Below are 22,019 nucleotides of genomic sequence, written 5' to 3'. Positions count from 1 at the left end.
TATGGGTTATAAAAAATCAAATCAAATATCATTGTAAAAGCTTAGTTTTAGAGTTTGTATGATATGTATATCTTATATATTTATTTTAATCTTTTAAAATATTTATCTCTATTTTCTATTTTATATTAACATCTTATAAGTCATTATTTTCATACTTCCTTACAATATTCACCACACAATAATATCATAAAGTTGAAATGATCCATATGTAATTATCTATTATGTCTCTGGTTATCTCACATATTCATGTATCATTTTAAATAATTTATAAAGATAAATATAATATTTAAAGATCAATATAATTATCCATTTATCCATTTATAAAGACTATTTTGTTTTGTGATCCAATTGTTAAATCTGCAGAGATCAATATAATATATATATATATATATTTTTATGATTTGAGGTTTTTGAAAACAAAAAGAACATAATTAAACAATTGGTTTTTTGTGTCTTTAATCAAAATAAAAAATGATCCAAAAAACAAAACATATTCAACTGGAACTTAAATATAAAAATAAAATATAATTTTAAAAATATCATTTCACTAAATTTTCTAAAGATGAAACCATTAGTATGAAATCTAGCACTATAAATTAAATTGATGAGTGAAAACCAAAAAAATATAAGTTATCCTTGGGATTTTAAAAATTATTGAGATTGAAAAATTCATATAATTTTATAAGAAAACTAGTTTAGTTTGTCACTTAAAAAGTAATATTTTTTATTTTGAAATAGTATGTGTAAGTGTTGAGTTTATATCAACAAACAACCAAATCATGTGAATTTTGATTCAGCCACTTGGTATTCCTTTTATTTTAGGTTATAAAAAATTAAAATATTTATTTATAATTAAATACATGTAACTCCATTTAACTCAAATGTAACTCCTATCCAATAATTGTACATTAATTCATTCCTCCTACTAACTTATTATCTTTCAAGAGAAATTATTTTTGGTTAAATTTTAATATTTTTTTATTTAATTTGGTTGGCTAAACTTATATTCATATTTTGATTAGCTAAATTAATATATTTCTCATGTAAAATTATTGTTTATAATATATTTCTCATTTCAAAGTTTAAAGCAATATATCATATATATAAAAGTAAGGTTTTGGTCTCTCCTTATTGGTTGATTTTCATTTAATGTTTTCTTATTTTTTTTATTTTTTTTTATTTGCTTTCTAATTGCTTTAAACAATATTTAAGATCCAATAAACACAATACATTTAACTCACACATTAAAATAAAATTATAACTGAAAATAAAATAAATTATGCATTAATCATATTCTACCACTCAATTCTATTCAAACACAATAAATTACTATTGTAACTCCATAGTTCTAAATGTAACTTCCATCATTTCTTATCATATAAATAAACATTCTCTCAATCTATCATTCTCTCATATTGACATTCTTTTACTATCTTATTTTCACATTCTCTCATTCTCTTCTACAATACCTCAAATTATTTTTCATTTTTTTTTGTTATTTTTGATTTCTTATTTTTGTTGTATGGGTTGTAAAAAAAAAATGAAATATCATTGTAAATTGTTAATGCTAAATTTTAATTTTAGAGACTACATGATATATATTTTACATTGTTCTTATTTTAAAAGATTTATCTCCTTTATCTAATTTGGATTATTATCTTATAAGTAATCATTCTCTATTCCTCTCCCACCAATATCAAATGTTGTTATATCTCATATGTGGTGTAAGAGTTTGATTCTATTTTTTAATTTAGAAAGTATTATATATATATATATATAGATATTATATTGTTCTATTTTTTAAAGATTCATCTCCATTATCTAATTTGGATTACCATCTTATAGTAAACATTCTCTTTTTCTTTCCTACCAATATCAAATGTTGTTATATCTCATATGTGTTATAACTTGTAAGAGTTTGATTCTATATTTTAATGTAGAAAGTATTATATATATTTAACATTGTTTTCAATTTTTATTTTATTTATATAAAAAATATTTCTTTTATATTTCTTGCCTTTCTAATCTATTCATATTTATTTTTTAAATTTGCATAGTTAAATTTAAATTCACATATGTTGGTTTTAACAAAACAATCAACTTTATTTGAGAATTAGATGTTCCTATTCATTTTTAAACGATCAATGTGTAACATATAAACATTTTGTCTTGCAATCACAAGTTCCATTTCCATTGCTTAACTCCATGGTTAAACTATAATATATGTTGTCCTATTTGTAGGAATAACAACATACTTATTTAATTTATTTAAAAGAGTAGATGATTAAACGAAATAAACATTTCTCCAAATTTTATAATTCAATCAGTGAGTGTACTTATTACTTTGAAAAACTTTTACATTGAAGTTCATAAAATCATATAAGAAAACTAAAATACTATATCACTTCAAATTTGGAAGGAAACACTTGGTATTCCTTTATAAAAAAGTCAAGACACATATAAAAATTTATTAATATTTAACTCACTTTAAAGACATTAAAGGTCATTTAACTCAAAAATAACTTCCATCCAATAATTTCATACATTCCTCCCACAAATAAATATATATATATATATGTTCAAGATTGTATTTAAATATTACATAATTTTTTAGTTAGCTAAATTTATAGTCACATATATACAATATATATACATAAGAATTTATATTACTTATTAACACCATAATTCGACCCATTATTTGCTTAACTCAATATTGGTTTCAAAGCCAACTAAAAAAAAACAGAAACGATCTTATTGATATTAGACCAAAACATGGGCATACACACATAATCACTTACACGAAAGATATTTAAAAAAAATAACTTATTATTGCAACATCAAAGTATGAAGGGTTTACATAAGCAGTTAATTAAAAAATCTATAATACAATAAATGTATTAGAAACAATATCTGTCAATGATAAGATTGGATCCTCAAAAGCAAGAAACAACATCTTCATAATTCATAAAAAGTAAACGCCACAATTATACACATCTGAACGAAATGTATAAATATATAGTGTATAAATAAAAGTGACGACAAAGCCCGTATATGCCTAATTAAAACGAAATAATACAAAAGAAAAAATGAAAAAGACCAAAAAAAAAACAAGAAAGTGTCAACTACACCACAACCCACGCGTTGCGTGGGGAAGCACTTAGTTAAAATTAAACTTGTGTATTATTTCTCCTCATTAGCATCACTTTCCTAAAACCATAACGGTGGAGAGACATAATGTGAGAAATGGGAAAATTGGAAATAAATGATCACTAAAACTTTTTTTTGTCCATATACACATTTTTTAAAAAATGATCATTTTTACCTAAAATATCCATACAAATTAATAAACCGAAATTTAACAAGTTATAAAAAGTGAAATATAGGAAAATAAGTAGATATGCAATAATAGAGGTAATATAATTTTTTACAAAAAAAAAATGTATAAGTTATTTTTTTATGGATAAAATTTGATATAAAATATTTAGAAAACGTTTTCTGCTGTTCTGAAAAAAACGGATTATGTATTCTAACATTTTGTACATGTTATTCTAATTTCAGGAATAGTTTATGTTCTACATAGTTTAGTAGTCCGAAATTCTAAATTCTACAAAATTCAGAGTGTGTATTCTACGGTTTACTCTATGTTCTAAACTTTTTAGTACAATCCTTCTACGATTTACTCTATGCTCTGAAAACGTTAGAATATGTTTTATTCCTTTTACTCTATCTCTGAGAAAATTAGTAAATTTCTACTACGAAAAAAAAGAACATATACACTGAAACTTTTAGAGACCACTAAATTAAACTTGTGTATTATTTCTCCTCATTAGCATCACTTTCCTAAAACCATAACTGTTGATGCGAGATTTAGCACTTCTGACATACCGATCTGAGCCAAAGGCATACCAATTATGTAAACCGGGAATTCGCTCGGACAGCGAGTTGGGCCTTCAAATGAGGGCCCAATGAAGTTGACTGGCCCGACGAGAGCAATCAGCCGACTTCCAGAGATCGCCTTGCAAGAGAAGAAACTTTCCTAATTTTAATTTAAATCATTAGGAAAGTAGACATTTTTTGTAAACTAGGCCAACATATAAATATAGGAATATCTCACTCCTTGTAAATCATCCAGCAATTAATACAAAAACTCTACTTTTCTAAAGTTCTTGAGCAAAAACCCTAATTTGTTCCTCAAGAGATTTTAATTTCCTTTTATCTTCTAACTTTGATTCGATTTTAAGAGAGAGTTCCTTATTGAATTTGTTTTTGCTCCGTTTTTGGAGAGACATAATGTGAGAAATCCGACAAAAATAAACCCTACATTTCTCTGAAACATCATAGAGCAATAAAACAACTCAAACATAAAATGAAGAAACGTTACAACGACAATAAAGATTTATTTGAGATGACGATGGTGTAAATTAATCATGACTCATCAACAACCATTTCGTAAACAACAATGGGACTTCTCACTTTATGAGTACCGTCAAACCAAATTAGATTTGCGGACGAAGGGACTTCCGAGTCGAGGTCCCTGCCTGTAACAGTGACCGTAAAAGATTGCTTCTCGTTCACTGTCTTAAAATACAGAACACTAGGCGTGACCTTGACGCTAAGCTTAGATCCGTGACCTGCGACGACCTTTGATTTATACGTTGAGTTTGGCGTGCCAACATTGGTCAAGGTTCTGCTGAAAGTTACAGTGAAGGTGCTAGCGGATCCTGACAATTTAGCCGACATTGAAGGATAGTTAAGGTTTCTAGGCAAGATTTTGTTTTTTTTGGAGCACTTGACGTTATCACCCGAGATGATTTTAAGGGTCTTCGAAGCGTAGTTCATGCCACAGAGGAAGGCTATGTGGTCAGCTTTGTCCAATTCATAGACAAGTCCAGGATTTAAAGCGGCTATCGGGTCGACATGGCCAGCTCCATAAGAAAACTCGGTCGATGCGATGCCACGTCCCTTAGCTTTTACGGACCAAGCTGAAAGATTAGTTAAGATAACAAAGTGTCAACAAAGGTTACTTGTTTCACAAGAAAGTAAAAAATCGCATAGGGTTATTGATTACCAGTTGTCATGAGGGCAGATTGAATCATGGAAGGTGACCATTTAGGGTGAAACGTCTTGACATATGCAGCCACCCCTGCAACGTGCGGACAGGACATTGAAGTTCCAGAGAAAACAGAGTACTTTACATGTCTGGTGTCATCTTCGGACGGTTCACCATCAGGTGAAAATGCAGCAAGGATCTCCACTCCTGGTGCTGTTACATCCGGCTGCAAGTCATCCACCATTGTCTCTGAGACCGAAGATATAAAAGAGACCGAGAACATAAATGTGTTGTATAGTTTTTACCTTGAGAATATCAACAGCGATGGTGTTTGGACCGCGAGAAGAGAAGGAAGCGATAACAGGAGATGTCTGATTGAAGATTGTTTCCGTTTTTAGAACAGCCGCTCGTGGAGAACTGAGAAAACAAACACAAATAAATTTTAGGATAAAGATGGACAATCTGGAGCAGATGTAAAGAGCATAGCGAAGATGATTGTTTACTCTTCGGACTCAATGTAAGAGACGAGAGACTTCATGTCTTTTGCATTTAAACCAGAGGCAGGTAAATGGTGAGTGAATGCAACGTCTGGTCTAGGGGTTTTAGAAATGATTGCAATAGCTCCAACTGATTTAGCTATCTTGAAACCACTCGGACCATCACACACTAAGATCTTTCCCTTCACACGACTTTTGTTTAGACACGATGGCGCGCAAAGCCTGACAGAACAAAATTGAGCTCATTACATTGTTTAAATACTAAGTCGACACTGTCATCGTCACAATTAAGACTATGTTTTGTAGAGAGAAATTTACCCTGCGGTTTTTGCGGAACAACCAGAGGAAGCTGCAGATTTACCGTACACTAGAGGGTACTTTTTTCCTTTCATATCGAAAGCATTCACTGACTTCCCCTGTTACGAAAAAGGAACAGAGAAGCTTGGTATAAAAAAAGTGTTACTTGTTACATACGACAAGTGTTACTTGTTACTTACGACAAGTGTTTTGCCGTTTCCAAGAACAACTTTGGTGATAAACCCACGGTTCGTGGTGCTGGCTGCAACGGTTAAGATCCATGGCGCGACATGCGAGACTGTGTTGGGATTTGGACCGCTGTTACCCGCAGAACTTACGGTGAGAATACCTTTATCCATAGCGTGAAAAGCTCCGATCGAGATCGGGTCATCTTCGAACATGGACGGGAATTTAAATCCAATAGAGATGGTGATGAGGTCCACACCGTCAGCAATAGCGTCATCGAACGCAGCCAGTAGAGCTTCCGAGCTACAACCTGTATCGGTGCAGACTTTGTAAGCGGCGATTCTAGAGGCCGGAACGCCACCTCTTACGGTTCCATTGCCGATTCCAAAGAAACTCGTGTCCATGACTGCATTTCCAGCTGCTGTGGAAGCCGTGTGTGTACCATGCCCTGAAATGTCCCTAGGACCTTCGCTTGTGTAGTCTCTTGCCCCAATCAACTTACTGAAACATTATATAAACAGATCAACAATATGAACTCTTTATTTTGTAACTAACATATTTTACGTCAAAAGATTAATCTTTTAATTAAGAGAAGAAATAGTTTAAGAAATACTTGTTGCAACTGAAGTTTTTGCCGCCGGAACAAACACCTTTCCATTTCTTTGGAGGAGGACCAAAGCCTTTGCCAGAAAAACTCTGAGATTCCGGCGTGATCCCACTGTCGATGACTCCGATAATTGTATCACTTTCCACGGTAGGGTTCCTCTTTGTCTTCTTTCCTTCCTTTAATCCCATGAAGTCCCAAGATGTTGTTGTTTGGAGTTGTAACATCTTGTTTGGGAACACTGACACAACGCCCTCCATTTCTAATGAAAACACAAAAGGGCTTTTCTTTGATTGTTTAACCTTCAAAAATTATATTCAACATGTGTGTCAAAAAATAGTAGAATACTCACCGGCAATTCTTATACGTTCTGATTCAGTGAGCCTGGCGGCAAAACCGTTGAAACTCCTCTTGTAACTTCTCACCAAACGACCTTCCATCGAACTAGAAAATATATCACTTATTAAAACTTTATAAAAAATAGTTAAAAGAAGTTGATTATATAACTAAGGTAATATATCGCACATATATGCGGGTTATTGTTTAGTTAGTTATGTTAATTAATCAGAAAATTATATATAACAAATAATTTTTGTAAATGTCACTAAATTTTTTCACACTTTTATTTGTCCAAACAATAAAAAGTAACTACAAAAATGAGCAATAAACAAAGTAAAACTCTACAAAATATAAACAAAAAATAAGTAAAATGTAGAAGCAAAATATAAACAAAAAATAAGCAAAACATAAACAACCAAATTAGATGTATGTATATTTATTACAAATAAAAGTGATTTTTGAGTGAATTATATTATCTCTTAATATATGTATCTGAGTTGCTATAATATGTTGTATTTTTCTATACAATTAAATTATTTAGCTTAATATAGTTAATGATGGGTATGAGAAATAAGAAAATTAATAGAAATTACACATCTCAAGAGAATAAATGTCATGTTGATTTCACCAACAGTCTCGCCAATGGAAGACCACAGCACCTCTCAGCAACCTGTGATGCGAGGTTGAGAATCTGTGCATCACTTTGTAGAGTTTGTTCTCCGACTTTCTTTCAGCGATACATGACATCTTACATAATGTCATGGTGAGAGGTGCTTTAAACTAATAAATGTCATGTTAATTTCTGTAAGATTATTGTTACAAAAATTAACTAATTAAATCATACCTTTCTCCACTGATCCCTTGAAGAATACTCATATGATGAGACATTGGTATATAGTCTGCTCGAGATGAAAGTGAACCCATGTAGACTATATATACCTTCATAGAGATTATATAGCATCAACAACTCATCATCATGCAAGTCGGATATACGAATTAAAAGACGGGAATGAAAACAGAAAACGACAATTGTTTTTTTTTTTTTAACGGGTATATAGAGATCCCATTCCTAATATAACATATATATAATTTCGAAAACGATGGAATAATCAAGTTAATAATTTGCTATATGAAACCAAAAAAAATCCTAATAAACATTTTTGTGTTATATTGACTATAAGCTAAAAACTTGATTTAAAAAAAAAAAATTATTTTGCTACTTAGTTTTTTTTCATTTTCTTCTGAAAAAACTTAGTTTTTTTTTTCTTTAATGCAAAAGATGTATTACCTGTTGAATAAAAGTATCGTAATCGTCGAAAGAATAAGCAAAAAAAAAAAAAAAAAAAAAAGACATTTATTATGCAAATTAGAAGTCCGTTTAAATTTTCAAAAGTAAAATAAAATTAGAAGTCCATTTAGGACTAAGTTAGTCACGTGTATAATGGAACACGTCATCATCTTCTTCGTTTAGGATTACGGCTTCGTTCAGCCGCTAAAGAGGATCAAGGATTCAAGGTTATTTAAGGAAATGGAACCGATGATGGCGTCTACGTAGCCAAATCAGATACGTAGAAACAGAAATGGCTATGAATATAATTTAATAATAGTATGCATGATCGTCTATAAATACCTGTTTATCTTCATCTGTGGCTGCTGAGAGTGAACTTAAGAACAAAACAAGGAGACACGAGAGGAGGCAAGAGGAAGATGCTAGATTAGCCATTTTTTAATATATAATGTAGTAACCTACTGTAACTTCTTTTTGTTTTCTATGAAGATATGTACATGCAAAGGTCTCTTTATATAGGAGATCATGCATGCACCGTGTCCAGAGTTGTCTCAAACGATTAGCAGCCCTGATATTCTAAAAAAATAAAAGTATATATTTTTAAAAACAATATCTACTTATATATATTTGTGCATGTTTGATCAGTGATCATCATTTATATTTTAAATATAATTCTATTACACATGATAATTAAATCATCGGATCTAAGTATGCATAACATATGTAATTATGATGAATAATTCCAGAACATGAAGCTCTCCCATCAACACTCGGATTTCTCATTAACGAATTTTACATGCTTCATACCAACTATAAACAATCGGTAACACTTGAAACTACGATATACGATTTTTCATGTATTATTTTGGAACTTTCGAATAATTTTACCCTATTAATGTGCAAAAAAACGATTTATACAATTTTACCCTATTAGGTACATCAGGTCACAAGGACTTGGTATTTGGTAAACGTGGGAATCCGATTTATACAATTTTTTAAAGTTAGTGGTGAATCATTGGGCTCCTTTTATGGAGTATTTGATTATTATATATAGGGGGTACTTTAAAGTCGATTAGATGCTTATTCCTCCTTTTATATATTTTAGTTGGTCCATGCATGAAACAACGTCGATGCCATAATCAATCAACAATATATAGTATTGCAAATTAAAGAAAAATTTGTTATAAATTCGTTAAGAAATTGGTACCACATTGTTAAAAATAGTATTGCGGGTTTCTGGATTTTCCCTATATTGGTGAATGGACCGATGGACGTTACATATGGTCCACATGAAAGTAATAGCCACTCAATGTATTCAAACCTTCTTATTCTTTAAGACTGCTTGATTGTTACGTACTTAGCGTGATATGTCGACAATCCAGGTTAACCAAGGATAGAGTCAACGACAAAGGTTTAAGTCTCCGAAAACCATATCCAAAACCAAAACGTACGTAGGTACAATCTGTTTAATTTCTCTGAGGCTTACCAGAATTCCATAACGTAATTACTATTTTGTCACCATGTTTTTTTCTTTTCTTTTTGCCAGTTTTGATTCTCAATTAGTTGTCTACCAACCAATCCTCAAATCCACAAGAGGTACCTTTTGCAACCGCCCAACGGCATAGTGACACAAACAGTGAGATTCTTGGAAGAGTACTGAGTACTTGAACGTTCGCCACCGGATCTCCGGTCATTTAACATATAGGTTGCCAGAGTATAAGTAGCTGACCTTTCTTGGTCACGTAGAGCTAAAGTGAAGTTAAGCTTCTTTAAATCGGATCCCTTCTCTAGATCTGAAATAGTTAGCCTTTAGTTTTTTCAACTGATCAAAAAAGTAATATACGCCAAAATAAATATACTATTGTATTGGTTAGTTAAAAATATATGACTTTATGTCTGAAATAGTTTGCCTTTATTTTTTTTAATTGGTAAAAAAGTAATATACCAAACTAAATATACTATAATATTGGTTAAATAATAGTATACGACTTTATATCTGTAATTAATTATTTTTTAAGGAAAATAACTTTTGATCAGAGAGCCAGAAGATGAGGTCCACACTCCCAACTTGCTGAAGTATACTGTTTTTTTTCTTCTTCTTTATCTTCAAGACTCACAAATCAATAGATTTTCAATTTTAGGATTTAACCAAACAAAAAAAAAATCCAAAAAAAAAAAACGGAAAAATAATTTTCAAATTTTAACAATCAAATATATATTAATGTTTCTTTAAAAAAATAAGTCTTAATTAAAATTTAGTGAACGTTTTAGGTAGATTAGCCCAATTTAGAAAGCCTATATGACAGAACGAAACGTAAATATCAAAAACAAACAAAAATCGTAAAAAATAAAAGAAACTAAACATTGTGAAAGAACACGTGAAACCACGTTTTACGATTTACAAACTTTTTGGAAAAAAAAAATGTAAACGTAGTTTACAAACTTTACACGGTGGGAAGAGAGATTCCATTCAGGGGAGTAAAACTCAAAACTATATTTCATGCTGCATATATTTCAAAAACATCACAATATATATAACTAAAATTAGCTATTTTGCATCTTATCCTTAATATAAGCATGTAATGACTAAGAATTGTTGTTCATTTTAGATAGGAGATAGATTCTCTTACGTTTGCATTTGGTTTTCCAGAATTTCTTGTCTCCAACTTTGAGGTTGCTTACACTATATTTAGACTTGTTATATGTTGATTAGACCCTTGGGCTTGTATTACATATAATTATCACAAAGGAGTTTAGATATATGATGACAACTAATTAAACCTGCCTCATTTAGCTCATAGCATAAACAACTATGGGGCTTCTTACATGATGATTGCCATCAAACCAAATTAGATTTGCAGACACAGGTTGTTCTGTTCCGATACTATCGCCTGAAACTGTCACCATGAAAGACTTCTGCTCATTCATCGACTTCATAAACAAAACAGGCGGCAAAACTTTGATGCGGAGTTTAGAACCAGGACTTGTGACTACCTTTGCTTTGTATGTAGAGTTTTGCCTACCAACGTTAGTGACAGTTCTCTGGAAAGTTATGTTGAAGGGTTTTGTTCCGGATACTTTAGCTAACATTGTAGGGTAGTTCAGGTTTCTTGATAATGTCTTGGAAAGTTCTTTCGTGCAAGTGATGTTTTCTCCAGAGATGGTTTGTAAGTCATCAATCGTGTAGTTTAAACCACAGAGAAAAGCGATGTGGTCAGCTTTGGTCAATTTATAGACGAGTCCAGGATGACTAGCAGCTTTTGGGTTCACATGGCCAGATCCATAAGCAAACTCAGTTGACACAAATCCAGAACCAGAAGCATTCATTGGCCAAGCTGCAAAATTTGGAGATCATCTATGGGTATCTTGCAAGACAAGTAAGTTTTGTTTTTCTTAGTAGATGCTTCAATTTAAGTTTTTCTTTACCTGTTGTCATGATGGCAGATTGGATCATGGAAGGAGACCATTTAGGATTAAACGTCTTGACGTAGGCCGCCACGCCTGCAACGTGTGGACAAGCCATTGAAGTTCCAGACATGACAGAGAATTTCACATGTCTAGTGTCAAGCTCTTCAGTTGGTGAACTGTCAGGTGAATATGCAGCAAGTATCTCCACTCCTGGTGCGGTTATATCCGGCTGCATTTTCAATCCAGTACTAGATTAAGACCCGTGCTAGAGCACGGGTTGAAATTTATTTTATTTATATTGTAATTTTTTGTAAAATATAATTTATGTGATTGTTTTCTAAAAAAAATTTGGATAAAACATTATGCAATAAAATCATATGCTAAATATGATGGCTTGAAAAAGACACATATTTTGTAAGTTTTATATTGCTAATGATTTTAGATAAAAATTCGTGCTATAACACTGGTTAATTTTTATTTTATACAAAATTTTGTATATTTTATATTTTAAGAGAAAATTTTAATATGTTGTATTAGTTTATATATGTCAAGTTATTTCACAATGTATATTTTACATCATGACTTGAATGTCATTATAAGACATAATTTTGTAAATTTAGTTTTTAAAAAGTGAATTATTATATTATGAGTAATTTAATATATTGTCTCTCAAAATATGACAACCCGTCTGTGGACCCCACTAGCCTCACTGCTAGTTGCCCCCATAGGCTGGCCCTGCAGGGCATTGATCCTAACCCATCACTGTGGATTAACTCACATAATCCACCAGTAGGTTATTGGTGCATCAGGCGTTCCTCGAACCCTGGTCCTCACCCTTTAACAACCTTCCCACAGGACAAGTTGCCACCAATAAAATTATTTAAACATTTGTCAATAAATAAAACGACATCCTTGTTATAGTTCTAAAATAAGTAAAATAGATTGTCACATTGACAGATTTATAGTCTAGGAGTTATAGTCGATTGTCTAGAGATATTCAGTAAGATTCCATTTAATTCATATCATATAGTATCTTTATATAGTTCTATAAAGCATGTTTGTAAAGGATATATATAGTAACATGATGTGTAAATGACTTAATCTTTGGTAGAACACTATATAATTGATGACTTCAATATGAGTTCATTTTTATAGTGTTAATATTAATAATTTTTATTTTGGATATCAATAATAATATGTGTAATTAGCAATAATATGCCTTTTCAACCATGGAAACATTATTCTTTTTTGTTATTAATGGTAGCTGAAAACTTTATCCTTATTAAATTTGAAAAATTTAAAGAAAATCCTAGTAATTTAAATGAAAACAAAAAAATAAGAAAAACCAATAATGCAATGAATGAAATGTGAGTGACTAATATTTATAATAATAATATTAACATTTTTATTTTTATCATAGCAATAATAATATGTGTAAATAGAAATCTATGATTTTCAACATTTCAACATTACTCTTTATACTATATGGTAAATAGATATGATACTATATGTGATTAGAAATCTAAGCTGTTGCACAAAACTGATATATTTTTATTTGGTCAATGTATACTATTTAATTTGATTGAGAGTATCCACGTAACCCACGATTTTCTGATTAATTAGATAATTAAATGATTACTATTAATTATTAATTATCTTTAATATCCCCAATGATTTTAGGGGGAGGTATTGGTTTGAGATTTTAAGAGAATTTTAATGACTTCAAATAAAATCATAGAAAGTATAAAATTGAGGATTCTAAGTGATTGTTTAGAAAGTTGTTTAAAATCTTGCTGATTTTTTTTCCTAATCTTGTAAAATCACTCATAAAATCTTGTAAAATCTTTTTCAAAAAATATTGCACAATATTCTTTTGATTCAACGCTTCTGTGAAAGAAAAAAAAATCTCTTGCTTATCATCTTCTATAAAATCATCTTTATTCAACGCCTGTTGACATTATCGGTTGTTCTGGTTTTATCAAAAAAATAACATACTCGATCTCCAAGTTATAGGTACAAGAGTTTCTCATCTTGTTACGGAAGTGATGATACAAAATTTTATACAAAAAAGGATGTCATGATCTAATATACTCAGAGTGTGACGTAAACAAACATGCACACACACATAGAGAAGAAAGAGAGATAAAGAAAGAAGAGAGAGAGGGTCGAAGTGAAAGTTGAGAGAATGAGGAGGAGTTTCCGCTGGGTTTCTCATCATCGGACGATGGTGGAAGGTCACCGTATAATCCACTAAGCACTTTTTTCGTCGGACAGTGGTGGAAGGTCACCGCTGGATCTTCGGTTCTTCTTCTCTGCTTCCCAAAAAGTCATGAACTATGATTCTCAAATCTCTCTATTTGATGAGAGAGTTTTCATGACTTTTTTTATGAAGAAAGTGATATAAAATCTTAAACCAATAACATATTATTTGAATTCATTAACAATCCAAGATTCTTTTGTTTTATTTGAATAACATAAAACTTTTAGTGACTTTATAGAACTCTTAATCCAATAACAATAGATTTATCAAGATTTTAGATTACTTTTTATAAATCTACAACTAATAACACCAAATTTTAAAAGAGTTTTAAAAAGTCTTGATTGAATAACAACATATTCTACATAACTTTTAAAATCATTAAAATTCTTTTAGAATCTCAAACCAATACTCCCCCTTAGCCTTTATATAAAAATTTCTAATGGCATTTGAATGTAATTTTTTACACTTTTTACAGTTAGTTTCTTTTTTTGTACTATATTAATTGAGAATAAAACAAAATTAAACTTGTACACAATAATAATTATAATGACAAAGAATAATTATAATCACTTCCACATTGCATATTTGAATTCGTCTGTGGCTCTCTTCTTTTATTGAGCAACGATTAGAAAGAGGAATCTGATTAGAACAAGAAATCAAGGAAAACAAAAAACACAGTATCTGGATTATCCAATATGCATATCCCAAGACATCAACATACATATAGGAAACCGAGACATAATAGTGCAATGAGATAAACTAAGAACAATAAAGGTTAATTTCTTTTATGATGATAATGATGATGATGACGACTCATCAGTACTCGTCATAAGTGTAAATGACGATGGGACTTCTCACGTTATGGATACCGTCAGACCAGATTAGATTAGCAGACGAAGGCAGTTCAGAGTTAAGATCGTTGCCTGTAACAGTGACCATAAAAGATTGCTTCTCATTCACAGCCGTAAAAGACAGAACACTAGGCGTGACCTTGACGCTGAGTTCAGATCCGTGGCCCGCCACTACCTTTGATGTGTACTTAGAATTAGGTGTGCCGACGTTAGTCAAAGTTCTGTTGAAAGTCACAGTGAAAGTGGTATCAGATCCCGCCAACTTAGCCGACATTGAAGGATAATTGAGGTTTCTTGGTGAGATAGCTTTTGTTTCCGAGCAATTGACGGCTTCACCGGAGAGTACTTTCAGGACACTCGTAGTGTAGTTCATGCCGCAGAGAAACCCGAGGAGGTCTTCTTTGTTCAATTCATAGACGAGTCCAGGATTTACAGCAGCTATCGGGTCGACATGTCCAGCTCCATAAGCAAACTCAGTCGACGCGATGCCAGTTCCAGTAGCATTCACCGGCCAAGCTGCAAATATTAGTTAAAAAAGAACAAAAACAGAGTCAACGAAGGTTACTTGTGAGACAAGAAAGTTGAAATTGGATGTAAATTTTTCCCTTACCAGTTGTCATGATGGCAGATTGAATCATGGAAGGAGACCACTTGGGGTTAAACGTTTTGACATACGCAGCCACGCCTGCAACGTGAGGACAAGACATTGAAGTTCCAGACATGACAGAGTACTTCACATGTCTGGTGTCATGTTCAGCCAGAAGACCATCAGGTGAATATGCAGCAAGGATCTCCACTCCCGGCGCTGTTATATCCGGCTGCAAGTCATACACCATTGTCTCCAATCAGACCATAAAAATAAACAGAACCGACATCATTAATGTTTTGTATATTTTTACCTTGAGAATATCAGCAGCGATGGTGTTGGGACCACGAGAAGAGAAGGAAGCACTAACAGGGGATGTCCGATTGAAGATGGATTCAGTTTTTAGAATAGTTGCTTGTGGAGAACTGAGAAAACAAACACATAAATTTCAGTATAAAGATGGAGAATATGTATAAAACATAGAGATGATGATCGTTTACTTTGTGGACTCAAGGTAAGTGACGAGAGACTCAAAGTCTTCTGCTTGTAAACCAGAGGCAGGTAAAGGGTGGATGAAGGCGACGTCTGGTTTAGGGGTTTTGAAAATGAGTCCGGAAGCTCCAACTGATTCAGCTATCTTCAAACCAGCTGGACCACCGCACACTAAGATCTTCCCATTCACACGGGATTCGTCTAGACACGCTTCCTGACAAAGCCTAAAAATGATTCGATCTCATTACAAAAAATCTAGGTCATCATAATAAATTCATTACTGTTAAGATTATGTTTCGTAGGGAGAAAGGTACTCTGCTGCTGCTGCGTCACAGTCAGAGGAAGCTGCAGATTTTCCGTACACAAGAGGGTACTTCTTTCCTTTCATATCGAAAGCGTTCACTGACTTACCCTGTTACGGAACAGAGGAATCATTGGTAAATGAAGAGGGACAAAGTATACTATAAAAAAAAGAAAGTGTTACTTGATACTTACGACAAGTGTCTTGCCGTTTCCGAGAACCACTTTGGTGACAAACCCACGATTCGTGGTACTGGCTGCAACGGTCAAGATCCATGGCGCTACACTCGACACTGAGGTCGGGTCTGAACCGCTGTTACCCCCAGAATTCACAGTAAGAATCCCTTTGGCCCTTGCGTGAAAAGCCCCAATCGCGATCGGGTCACGTTCGAACATGGGCGCAGATTTATCCCCTATAGAGATGGTGATGAGGTCTACACCATCAGCGATCGCGTCATCAAACGCAGACAATAGAGCATCCGAGCTACACCCTGTCTCGGTGCAGACTTTGTATGCGGCGATTCTTGAGGCTGGAACGCCACCTCTTACGGTTCCGTTGCCTATTCCAAAGAAGCTTATGTCCACTACTGCGTTTCCAGCCGCGGTAGAGGCCGTGTGTGTACCGTGGCCTCCTGTGTCCCTAGTACCTTCGCTTGTGTAGTCTCTTGCCCCTATCAACTTGCTGAAATATTATAAACAGATCAATAACATTATATCTTTCATTTTCATATTCCAAACTAATGTTAAAGAGAGAAATTAACATAGGAGTAATTACTTGTTGCATGTGAAGTTTTCACCACCGGAACAAACACCTTTCCATTTCTTAGGAGGCGGACCAAAGCCTTCGTCGGAAAAGCTCTGAGATTCCGGCGTGATTCCACTGTCGATAACTCCGATAATTGTATCACTTTCCACGGTAGGGTTCCTCTTTGTTCTTTTTCCCTCCTTTAGTCCCATGAAGTCCCAAGACGTTGTCGTTTGGAGTTGTAACATCTTGTTTGGGAACACAGACACAACACCATCCATATCTAAAAACAACACAAACGAGTAACCTTTAGAATCATTTCAACATATAAGTGTGTCTCAATCGAAGAACAACTCACTGGCTACACGCTCCCGTTCTGACCCAGTGAGCCTGGCCGCGAAACCGTTAAAACTTCTCTTGTAACTTCTCACCAAACGTCCTTCGATCGAACTAGAAATAATATACCACTTATTAAAAATCTCCATAAAAATATCTAAACTCAATTCATCTTAACTAACCACATGATTAAAGAAAATGAATTAATCAAATCACACCTTTCTCCGGTGACCTCTTGAAGAATACTCATGTGATTGGACGTTGGTGTGTAGCCCGCTCGAGATGAAAGTGAGCCCATGTAGACAATATAAACCTTCATGGATCATAAATCACCATCACCATCATCATCACCAATCATTGGATGATCATTATGGAAAAATTAACAAGAGATCATCATAATAATAAATTCCTAATGATATGAACCATCGATGATAATAATACCTGTTTATCTTCATCTGTGACGGCTGAGACTGAACTCAAGAACAAAACAAAGAGACATGAAAGAAGGAAAGATGAAGCTGCTACTTTCGCCATTGTTTTAAAACTAAAACGATTAAGATTACTCGAGTTTTAAGTTATGCTATGATGAACATCTAATGATCTTTATATAGGTGAAATCATACATGCACCGTGTCACATTAAAAGAAAGTAATTCATGTCCTCTGATTTTGTCTTTAATTGATATAAATAAATTTGTATAACTAAGATTAAATTTGGCCATAATTTTAGTGACATCTGTATCCATTAAATGGTAACACTGTTTACAATTTGAGGAAACATATATAGGGATTTATTATTTACTCAATGAAAAAATAAAGTGTGGGATCAGTTTCTCTTTACTTTTCGATTTTCCTAGTTAAATATAAAAATAAAATATTACATTTGATTTTTTTTTCTCGTTCATTATACGTAATACAATTACACTAGAAGTTAATTTATTAAGGCAGTTTAATTAGATGATATGGTGAATGGACGTTACATATTATCGTGTCCACAGCCTTTTTCTACGGACTAACGATTGCTATTACTAGGTATATGCAGTTAATGTAATTAATTAGTACTTGCCTTTTTAAAAGTAGAGTTTCAGTCTCCCCTTATTGGTCCATTTGGCAATGCAATTTCAACAACAAAAAAATTTATATTAAAACACAAATTTAAAACAATTAATTTCACATTTAACTCACATAATATAAAACTGAAATCTTTATACCTTCTCCCTATAAATTATGCATTAACTTTATTTCTCCACTAAGTTGTATAAATCAATTGTATTAAAACAAAACAATAAATTAGAATTGTAACTCTCATTTTTCTAAATGTAATTTTTCATTATTTCTCTTCCTATAAATACTCATTATCTTATTCTCTTAGTCTATCACTCTTTCATTCTCTCATCTTCTTCCACCACTCTCAAATCTCTTTTTTGTTTTGTTTTGTTTTGTTTTTGTTATTGTTGTTATATGGGTTATAAAAAATCAAATCAAATATCATTGTAAAAGCTTAGTTTTAGAGTTTGTATGATATGTATATCTTATATATTTATTTTAATCTTTTAAAATGTTTATCTCCATTTTCTATTTTATATTAACATCTTTCATTATTTTCATACTTCCTTACAATATTCACCACACAATAAGATTATAAAGTTGAAATGATCCATATGTAATATATCTATTATGTCTCTGGTTATCTCACATATTCATGTATCATTTTTAATAATTTATAAAGATCAATATAATATTTAAAGATTAATATAATTATCCATTTATCCATTTATAAAGCCTATTTTGTTTTGTGATCCAATTGTTAAATCTGCAGATATCAATATAATATATATATATTATTTTTTTATGATTTGAGGTTTTTGAAAACAAAAAGAATATAATTAAACAATTGGTTTTTTTGTGTCTTTAATCAAAATAAAAAATGATCCAAAAAACAAAACATATTCAACTGGAACTTAAATATAAAAATAAAATATAATTTTAAAAATATCATTTCACTAAATTCTCTAAAGATGAAACCATTAGTATGAAATCTAGCACTATAAATTAAATTGATGAGTGAAAACCAAAAAAATATAAGTTATCCTTGGGATTTTAAAAATTATTGAGATTGAAGAATTCATATAATTTTATAGGAAAACTAATTTAGTTTGTCACTTAAAAAGTAATATTTTTTATTTTGAAATATTATGTGTAAGTGTTGAGTTTATATCAACAAACAACCAAATCATGTGAATTTTGATTCAGCCACTTGGTATTCCTTTTATTTTAGGTTATAAAAAATTAAAATATTTATTTATAATTAAAGACATGTAACTTCATTTAACTCAAATGTAACTCCTATCCAATAATTATACATTAATTCATTCCTCTTACTAACTTATTATCTTTCAAGAGAAATTATTTTTGGTTAAATTTTAATATTTTTTATTTATTTTGGTTGGCTAAACTTATATTCATATTTTGGTTGGCTAAATTAATATATTTCTCATGTAAAATTATTGTTTATAATATATTTCTCATTTCAAAGTTTAAAGCAATATATCATATATATAAAAGTAAGGTTTGGTCTCTCCTTATTGGTTGATTTTCATTTAATGTTTTCTAATTTTTTTTTATTTTTTTATTTGCTTTCTAATTGCTTTTAACAATATTTAAGATCCAATAAACACAATACATTTAACTCACACATTAAAATAAAATTATAACTGAAAATAAAATAAATTATGCATTAATCATATTCTACCACTCAATTTTATTCAAACACAATAAATTACTATTGTAACTCCATAGTTCTAAATGTAACTTCCATCATTTCTTATCATATAAATAAGTATTCTCTCAATCTATCATTCTCTCATATTGACATTCTTTTACTATCTCATTTTCACATTCTCTCATTCTCTTCTACAATACCTCAAATCATTTTTCATTTTTTTTTGTTATTTTTTATTTCTTATTTTTGTTGTATGGGTTGTAAAAAAAAAAATGAAATATCATTGTAAATTGTTAATGCTAAATTTTAATTTTAGAGACTACATGATATATATTTTACATTGTTCTTATTTTAAAAGATTTATCTCCTTTATCTAATTTGGATTATTATCTTATAAGTAATCATTATCTCTTCCTCTCCCACCAATATCAAATGTTGTTATATCTCATATGTGTTGTAAGAGTTTGATTCTATATTTTAATTTAGAAAATATTATATATATATAAATATTACATTGTTCTATTTTTTAAAGATTCATCTCCATTATCTAATTTGGATTACCATCTTATAATAAACATTCTCCCCTCCTCTCCTACCAATATCAAATGTTGTTATATCTCATATGTGTTGTAACTTGTAAGAGTTTGATTCTATATTTTAATGTAGAAAGTATTATATATATTTAATATTGTTTTCAATTTTTATTTTATTTATATATAAAAATATTTCTTTTATATTTCTTGCCTTTCTAATCTATTCATATTTATTTTTTAAATTTGCATAGTTAAATTTAAATTCACATATGTTGGTTTTAACAAAACAATCAACTTTATTTGAGAATTAGATGTTCCTATTCATTTTTAAACGATCAATGTGTAACATATAAGCATTTTGTCTTGCAACCACAAGTTCCATTTCCATTGCTTAACTCCATGGTTAAACTATAATATATGTTGTTCTATTTGTAGGAATAACAACATACTTATCTAATTAATTTAAAAGAGCAGATGATTAAACGAAATAAACATTTCTCAAAATTTTATAATTCAATCAGTGAGTGTACTTATTACTTTGAAAAACTTTTACATTGAAGTTCATAAAATCATTTAAGAAAACTAAAATATTATATCACTTCAAATTAATTTGGAAGGAAACACTTGGTATTCTTTTAAAAAAAAGTCAAGACACATATAAAAATTTATTAATATTTAACTCACTTTAAAGACATTAAAGGTCATTTAACTCAAAAATAACTTCTATCCAATAATTTCATACATTCCTCCCACAAATAAAAAAATATATATATATGTTCAAGATTGTATTTAAATATTACATAATTTTTTAGTTAGCTAAATTTATAGTCACATATATACAATATATATACATAAGAATTTATATTACTTATTAACACCATAATTCGACATTATTTGCTTAACTCAATATTGGTTTCAAAGCCAACTAAAGAAAAACAGAAACGATCTTATTGATATTAGACCAAAACATGGGCATACAAACATAATCACTTACACAGAAGATATTTTAAAAAAATAACTTATTATTACAACATCAACGTATGAAGAGTTTACATAAGCAGTTAATTAGAAAATCTATAATACAATAAATGTATTGGAAACAATATCAGTCAATGATAAGATTAGATCCTCAAAAGCAAGAAACAACATCTTCATAATTCATAAAAAATAAACGCCACAATTATACACATCAGAACGAAATGGTATAAACATATAGTGTATAAATAAAAGTGACGGCAAAGCCCGTATATGCCTAATTAAAACAAAATAATACAAAAGAGAAAACGAAAAAGACAAAAAAAAAAAACAAGAAAGTGCCAACTACACCACAACCCACGCGTTGCGTGGGGAAGCACCTAGTTAAAGATATATTAATCTTTTATAATTGTTATTTTGTTATTCAGAATAATATACATTTAGTATTTACTTGCTAGTTGCTACTATAAAAATAAATAATATTAACACATTTATTGATATATTACACACACACATATACAGTAGTCTTTAAATTTTTAATGTTAAAGATT

At 30.8% G+C, this 22,019-nt stretch overlaps 2 protein-coding genes across 8 annotated transcripts; both read right to left on the bottom strand.

Annotated features, from left to right (window-relative positions):
• Positions 1 to 4,300: 4,300 nt before the first annotated feature.
• On the bottom strand, positions 4,301 to 8,749 carry LOC104736469 (subtilisin-like protease SBT4.12). Of its 4 annotated transcripts, XM_087490590.1 has the most exons (11): positions 8,604 to 8,746; positions 7,818 to 7,912; positions 7,569 to 7,753; positions 6,987 to 7,078; positions 6,644 to 6,896; positions 6,045 to 6,531; positions 5,866 to 5,963; positions 5,554 to 5,769; positions 5,356 to 5,467; positions 5,069 to 5,276; positions 4,301 to 4,982 (listed from the first exon to the last, which is right to left on the bottom strand). In XM_087490590.1, the coding sequence occupies exons 4-11, from the start codon at positions 7,072 to 7,074 to the stop codon at positions 4,426 to 4,428; spliced, it is 2,019 nt and encodes a 672-aa protein (XP_087346716.1). In that variant the 5' UTR covers positions 7,075 to 7,078; positions 7,569 to 7,753; positions 7,818 to 7,912; positions 8,604 to 8,746; the 3' UTR covers positions 4,301 to 4,425. The 4 variants fall into 4 exon arrangements, with proteins under 4 accessions (XP_087346716.1, XP_019092906.2, XP_087346712.1 ...); XM_019237361.2 differs by lacking the exon at positions 7,569 to 7,753 and having other exon boundaries at positions 8,604 to 8,749; XM_087490586.1 differs by having other exon boundaries at positions 6,987 to 7,753.
• Positions 8,750 to 11,051: 2,302 nt separating this feature from the next.
• On the bottom strand, positions 11,052 to 17,942 carry LOC104736463 (subtilisin-like protease SBT4.13). Of its 4 annotated transcripts, none has more exons than XM_087490602.1 (10): positions 17,681 to 17,836; positions 17,458 to 17,552; positions 17,262 to 17,353; positions 16,934 to 17,186; positions 16,354 to 16,840; positions 16,173 to 16,270; positions 15,867 to 16,082; positions 15,680 to 15,791; positions 15,391 to 15,598; positions 11,052 to 11,596 (listed from the first exon to the last, which is right to left on the bottom strand). In XM_087490602.1, exons 1-10 carry the CDS (start codon positions 17,771 to 17,773, stop codon positions 11,052 to 11,054), a joined length of 2,199 nt encoding a protein of 732 aa, XP_087346728.1. In that variant the 5' UTR covers positions 17,774 to 17,836. The 4 variants fall into 4 exon arrangements, with proteins under 4 accessions (XP_087346728.1, XP_019092902.2, XP_087346733.1 ...); XM_019237357.2 differs by lacking the exon at positions 15,391 to 15,598 and adding an exon at positions 11,688 to 11,898; XM_087490607.1 differs by having other exon boundaries at positions 16,357 to 16,840.
• Positions 17,943 to 22,019: the final 4,077 nt, after the last annotated feature.

This window comes from Camelina sativa, chromosome 2, assembly GCF_030686135.1.
Source record: "Camelina sativa cultivar CO46 ecotype springtype chromosome 2, ASM3068613v1".
Lineage (NCBI taxonomy): Eukaryota > Viridiplantae > Streptophyta > Magnoliopsida > Brassicales > Brassicaceae > Camelina > Camelina sativa.
This window is presented reverse-complemented; position numbering and strand designations above follow the sequence as displayed.

What these genes read in the sequence shown, in the direction of transcription:
- LOC104736469 (XM_019237361.2), bottom strand. Translation starts at nt 8,696, where the DNA reads ATGGCTAATCTAGCATCTTCCTCTTGCCTCCTCTCGTGTCTCCTTGTT. An exon ending in TGTTCCGCAAAAACCGCAGG is followed by an intron (nt 5,770 to 5,865) that starts GTAAATTTCTCT and finishes TTGTTCTGTCAG; the next exon opens with GCTTTGCGCGCCATCGTGTC. An exon ending in TCTTACATTGAGTCCGAAGA is followed by an intron (nt 5,468 to 5,553) that starts GTAAACAATCAT and finishes TTGTTTTCTCAG; the next exon opens with TTCTCCACGAGCGGCTGTTC.
- LOC104736463 (XM_010456452.3), bottom strand. Translation starts at nt 17,773, where the DNA reads ATGGCGAAAGTAGCAGCTTCATCTTTCCTTCTTTCATGTCTCTTTGTT. An exon ending in TCACAGATGAAGATAAACAG is followed by an intron (nt 17,553 to 17,680) that starts GTATTATTATCA and finishes TGATCCATGAAG; the next exon opens with GTTTATATTGTCTACATGGG. An exon ending in AGAACGGGAGCGTGTAGCCA is followed by an intron (nt 17,187 to 17,261) that starts GTGAGTTGTTCT and finishes TGTTGTTTTTAG; the next exon opens with ATATGGATGGTGTTGTGTCT.